At 38.8% G+C, this 6,691-nt stretch overlaps 1 protein-coding gene across 1 annotated transcript; it reads right to left on the reverse strand.

The window, feature by feature from the left end:
- Positions 1 to 592: 592 nt before the first annotated feature.
- Positions 593 to 1,963, reverse strand: LOC145600760 (uncharacterized). Its single transcript, XM_081656628.1, has one exon. It carries the CDS (start codon positions 1,961 to 1,963, stop codon positions 593 to 595), a length of 1,371 nt encoding a protein of 456 aa, XP_081512754.1.
- Positions 1,964 to 6,691: the final 4,728 nt, after the last annotated feature.

A 6,691-nucleotide genomic window follows, 5' to 3' on the forward strand; every position in this document is an offset into this window, starting at 1 on the left:
GTTGATTTTGCTGTCCTTAACACTGAGTACATGAGTCCCTAAAAAAAAGGCCCTATAATGCAATGAGTCCCCCCACATACAGTGCAATTACATTATTTACCTCCATATGATGAAGGGACTCAACTGAGAGCTAGTTGATAGATGTGGATGCTCTAGTGACTTCTCTTAAAGGTTGCTGTGGAGGTACCCATTATCTACTATGCTTTGATGAAAAAAAATCCTATCTGATGGAATTTTAGCAAAATTATTCTTGGGTTTCATCATTACAAATGGTCTTTTTTAGTTGCAAAAGTTCACTTTGATAAAATTTTTCTAAGTAAAAGACTGCCATTACATATGCACTTGCTATTTACCAAAATACAAATAACCACAACTTAAACTAAAATAAAAAAAAAGGAGTTTAGGGATGAGTGGTTATGTGTGGCAGTCTTTGTTTCCCAAAAGATGGAGTCCCCTATTGCTTAATCTGCATCCACTTCCATGTTAGCTTCTTGTTGATGGTTGCTGTTTGTTTGAACTTCAATTGTGTTCAAGTAGTTTACTACACTTTGTAGAAGATCCCTGTCCACCTCCAACAAATCTGGTAGTATACCTAGACTATCCAAATGCCTTTTTTTTCATATGTGGAGGGACAAAGTTGTTCCTTCCCATCTTCCACCTTTTCAATAAGCTCATCTAGGTTCTTAGGGAATGACTGATATTGAATTGATTGAATCACCCTAAATAAACCTAAATCTAACACATTTAAATCAGGACTTTGAGCTGGTTGATAAACAAATTGGATGTTAAACCCATATGCTTGACATGCATCTTGAAACTCAGCATCATTAGGCACTTGATGGGGTCTAGCATTGTCCCATTGAATTGTAACATTCTTAGGTAGCTGTGCAGGCCACTTTTCATACAGTGCTGGTAGTACATAATTGAGTAGCATTTCCCTTATAGCATCTCTGTTGACAGACTGTATTGCCTTTGTTTCCAATGTGCCTTTATCCCTGTTTTTGCTCTTCTTCTTTGCCATCTCATATTTTACAAAAGGGAATAACCCATATTTCCCATCATCTAACATATTCTTGTGTTCATCATATAAAGACTTTCCCACCATGCCCATGAACATTGCCTTGAGCTTGAATCTCTTTGATTGATGTGCTCTATAAGGGTTCTCTTCATTAGGCAGCAAGTAAAATGTTCTGGTTTCAGGATTCAAAAAAAACCATTTCTCATCTATGTGTATTGAGTACTGCATGTCAATGAAAGTAGGGTCCCCTAATGATGGAGCAGGGTTCACCCAGCTTAGAACCCACTTCATTCTGGCAACTTTGTGATTTTCTGACAGTGTTGGATGATTGTTTGCTGTATGTGTTCTGAGCTTGCCCTTTTTCCTTAATCTATGAATGGTTGAAGGGGACACATGAAGGGCAGCTGCATAGCTCCTTTCAGTGGTCCTCTTATATAGAGGCACTGAAGTTAACCAATCATCAGTGTATTCTTTTGGTTTTGGCCCACAAGCACCTGTTTTTTTTGTTCTAACATCAATGACATTTCCTTCAAGCAAGTGTCTTTTAATTACCTGAAACCACCTGGTTGTTGTTGATCTGTGAACATTTTGCTTTTTGGCTAAGTTGGACAGAAATCCCTTTGGTAAAGAGTCCCCTTCCACGTTCAGCATTATTTCATCAACTAGATGCCTCTTTTCAACCACAGTCACTTCTCTGCTTGCTCTCTGAATTACTTGTGCTTCTTGTTGATGTGCATCATGATCTTCACCTTCATCTTCTTGTGCACCATCATCATCTGCATGATATGCATTGTCTTCATTGGAGTAGTTGCCTTGTTGCTGTTGTGAATCTGCTTCTGAGTAGAAGTACTCATGGAGTCCCTCATTGTAAAACTCTGTCTGCTGCTGTTCTTGTGCATAAAGATGATGCATTTCAAAGAAATCATCATCAAAAAAATCATCCATGAGTCCTTTTTTTTCAGATTAGGTGAAGGTGATGATATGGCGGCTGTGGCTTTTTTTTTTTGCGGTCTTCAATGGAGCCTGATTTCTGTATATATGATGTTGCTGATGTAGGAAACACAGCTTTTGGAAGTTAGGATTAATTTGATTATGTAGGAAGATGTAATTTGTAGGGCTGCCTGTATTTTGCTAACTAAGTATTGATGTTTAAACTGAATTGTGAAACTGAAATTATCCCCCCCCCCCAAACCCACTTATCCCATTCTCAAAACAGTTCGTAAAAAAAATGGGGTAAGTTGGATGGGAGACCTCTTTATAATGAGGTCTTTTTATTTGAAATGAATGACAAATTTAAATTTGGGGCAAAATTTGAATTTTCATGGAAAGGGGAGGGAGGGAAAAATAAGGAGCCAAAAAATTTGGACCCTTTTGGAAGAAATCAGAAAAAAAGAGTGGGAAATCCCCACTAAAAAAGATTCCCTCCCTTATTTTCTCTCTCCTTCACATGGACCACTTTTATTTCCTTCCCTTTTAACTCCCCTAATACTTTACCCCTCCCCTTAATTAATCCCCCTTCAATCTTTTGCCTCGGCCTCCGCAATGTTGTCCTTTGTTGCGAGTATTGTGAAGAGGAGGTAGTATTTATTTTACTACCTAAGATATGCCCTTTTTTAAAATTTTCCTACCAGTTAACGGATCCATTAATAATTCTGTTCAGTTTCATTTTTTTAAAAAAATAATAATAAATTTTAAAAAAAAAATTAAAAAAAAAAAACCAGTCACCCTCCCCTCAACTTCCACCCCATTCCCTCCTCCCTGCTGGCGGCTAGTGCGAACACACCCCCCTCCATTTCCCCCACCCCTACGCAGCCAACGAACCCCCCTTCCCTTTCCCCGTTCTCGCTGGGGGAACCAAACCAAACACCGTCAATCTCCACCACCATCACTGCTGCTTCCTCCAATTACTAACACCTAAAACCAACAACGGCTCCATCAGCCACATCAAACCACCGCCACAACTTGCAATAACCAAATCAGCCATCACGCGCAACTCCTCTCTAAACACCAGCCCACAATCGCAACCCCTGCAGCCGCGGCGCACCTCTGCCAAGGGATGGCAATGGATTGGATTCGGATCGGGTGGAGCTTCACCCGCATCCATCCATTACTCTATTCGCTCCATCCACATCCATCCGTCATCTGCTTCACCCATCATCCATATCCGTCCGTCTATCATCCGCGGATGAAACGGGTGGAGCGGATCGGATGACTAATGGTTGAGTATTAAATTAAAGTTGATAAAAACTCACATAAACTTTAATTTTCGGTTATTTGTACAATAATTTTATTGATAAAAAAGGAAACAATAACAATATATTGTTTGAAAAATTAATTTGCAACAAATAATTCATATAATTTTCTTGCACATTTCATATTTTATTATTAAAATTCTTAGATTAAAAAATTAGTATATGTCAAACGGGTGGCCGGGTAGGTGGATGGTTAGCGGGTGAAAAAAAAGTCATTCACATCTGATCTGATCCATCATCCGCTTCATCTATCACCCGCTTCTCATCCATTTAATTCGTGTTTTCGTCCATTTATTTATTGCGGGTGGAGTGGGTTAGTGAATATCCACTGAATATTGCCATCCCTACCTCTGCCCCAACATCACGCAACAACAACCGTGCAATTCCAAACCGCCAAAGCCGTAGCAAACAACCCCTAAATTAGAGCAAATCGCATATCCATCAAACCTAGCTCGTCTAGAAATCAATTTAAGTTTGCCGAAAAGGTTTTGGTGTGGGTTAGGTTGGTCGAAAAGGTTAAGGCGGGTCGATTCATTAGGGTTTGGAGCGAAGTGTTGTAGAAGAGTGGTGGTGGTTGCGGCGATTCTGATCTATGATTGTGGTTTCGGTGTGGTGGCAACGGTCAGGGCAACAGGGGAAAAGGGAGGGGCTGGGTTGCGTTTGTGGGGAAAAAGGGGTGGGATAAGTTCGCCGGTCGCCGGTCAGGGGGAGGGGCGGGGCTGGGTGGCTAACGGGAGGGGCAAGGCTGGTTTCTTGGGTGGCTGATTTTTATTTTTTTATTTTTTTTTGTGGCTGAAAATGAGGCACATAGGGTGGCTAAGGAGGGAATGGTGGCCGGAAGGCGGTAATGAAGATGGTAACCGAATTATTAACGGATTCCGTTAACTGGTAGCAAAATTTAAAAAACGAGATTTGATAGGTAGTAAAATGAAATAAACTATTCCCATGTAGCAAAATGGAATTTGATGTGTTTCAGAGGTAGCAAAAGTCAAAATTTCCTTTCTTTAAATATAATGTGAGTATTTAAATAATCTGAAGTAACAAGTTTACTTCATGTACATACCAAGTAATTTATATAAAATTACTTTCTAAGCTTTATATTCATCTCATCTAAAAGATGACATTGAAGATTGTACAATTGAAGATTTATAAGAACATTAAAAAGATGGCATTATTATTTGTATATACCGCCATATGTAACCATCATTTGTCAATATATCACTAGCTCATTATTTATCGGTTCACTTATATAGGTATGATAAGTCATCGATGATTATTCAATTTCAATTTGCCTCGAAGATAAAAATTACATATAACATGATCAAATGAGAATACTAAAACTTCATAATTCGTATAAAAATATATGATACGACTTGATATTAACCCAATAATAAGGTAAAAAACTCAATAATAACTCAAGTTTAAAAATATCCTTATTTGGATATGAATTTGGTCAACTCGACCAAAATCCAGCCAAACACAGAATGGAATTGAATCGAAATTGACCAATTAATGAATCAATTGATCAACCTTATCTTAATCAAACCGAAACTGACTGAATCAAAATCATCCGAACTGAAATCAACCCGACCCAAATCCATCCGACCCGAAATAACCCGGTTAAACTTGTTTTGAACCTGATCCGAATTTATCCAAACCAAAAGTGTACCGATCTGGAGTTGACCCGACCCATATCCGACCCGGAATCGATTGACCATGACCCGAATTAGATCCGATCCGAATTTGACCCGACCCGATCCGAGTTAAAAAAATAATTTTGACCCGAATATATCCGATCCGAATATACTCGACTCGAATAAACCCGACCCAAACTTCATCCGGTTATCCGAATTAACACCTCTACTTACTGCATTGAATTGAATAATATAATCTTATTGCCAAATGAGACAAACATTTAAAACCAGGGAGTTAAAATCACTAAACCCAAAATTGTTTCGTTAAAAACAGGCCTAAGACACTCCTGCAACCAAGATATCGATAGAGTCCACTTCACGTATTCAAGGAGCGAGATTTCAATCCAAAATCATATAGCTGCTAAATTTCATCCCAAAATCATATGGCTGCTAGCCTGCTAGATTCTATCCCAAAACCATATGACAATAATATCACAACAGCAGAAGTAGCCCCTTAGTTTTATAAATTGCATGTATATATAACACTCTTTTTTTCCTCAATATAAGACACTTACATGTATTGTTGGTAAGGCTATGCCTCAACACGTTTTATACGTCTTTGAATCTTCATCAAATGTTGCAAATGCGATTATCATAGGAAATTTTGTCTGAATATACAAATAAAGTTTTTGTCAAAAATCATCTTTATTATTTCTTTGTATAAGAAGCCACATTTTTGTTTGTTCAGATTTTGAGATATTGCAAAGAAGTAATAGCTCTACACAAAATTTACAATCATTTATCTGTTGCATTTAACTTGAAATAATGTTATATGTGTGCCTTGAATGCTCCATGTTGATATATGTTTTGGCATTATGGTGTTTGGAGCTTTAAGCAAAGAAGCATGGCAAGGGCTGACTTCAAATGAGCATATTGAAAGATCTATAAGTGATATTGAGATGATTCAAGTTGGAGGTGATAACTTGTCTCAAGAGCTTTCCAAGGACAGGTCATAAGCTCGATTTGGTTAAGAATCGAGGGAGTTATGACTTTTGTAAGAAGTGTCGTCTACGCAATGCGGGAGTTCGATCGAACCATTTAGAAGTTTTGTCGAACCTTGTTTTTTGAGGCAGAATGGATGCTCTTTTGATTTCTAGAGCAGGTTCGATCGAACCTAAGAAGAGGTTTTACCGAACCACTCCATGTTCGACCGAACTCTAGGTAGATTTTGTCAAACCATTGAACCCCTGTTCCAGCTACGGGTGTTTAAAAAAAACCCGATCTGGTTGTCCTGTCCCGATTACCCGATGATCCACAAAAAACCTGGTGGGAAATAAGTAATTTTTTCGGTTTATTTTTTAGGTCGGGTACCCGTCCCGCCAAAATAGCAGTTCGTGCGTGGGCGGGACATGGGACACGCTTTGTTAATTAGCTACAAGAATAAGAACATTACCCCCCCCCCCAAAACCCCCCTTGGGGGGAAGGAACAAAGAGATTGGCTGCCCCTTGCTTTCTTTCCCTACCTTTTTTGGAGTCCGGGAAAGAAGCGGGGGCAGAAACAAGCAAGGTCTCGTACAATCCAATTAAAAAACAAAAAGCAAAGAAGACTTCCTCAACTTATTGAGACAAAACGAATGGCTAGCTTAGTCTTTGAACAAGGAAGGATAGAAATCACTTGCTTCTTCCTTAAACGTTCGTGATCCTTGCGAGGGATCACTCACTTCTTACAAAGCAACCCGTTAAATAAAAATTAAATATACTAGTATATATTTTGTTTCTTTCTCAAC

The sequence above is a fragment of the Chenopodium album genome, chromosome 21 (assembly GCF_948465745.1).
Source record: "Chenopodium album chromosome 21, dcCheAlbu1.1, whole genome shotgun sequence".
Lineage (NCBI taxonomy): Eukaryota > Viridiplantae > Streptophyta > Magnoliopsida > Caryophyllales > Amaranthaceae > Chenopodium > Chenopodium album.

Excerpts from the sequence above, each read along its gene's own strand:
- LOC145600760 (XM_081656628.1), bottom strand. The coding sequence starts at position 1,963 with ATGGATGATTTTTTTGATGATGATTTCTTTGAAATGCATCATCTTTAT.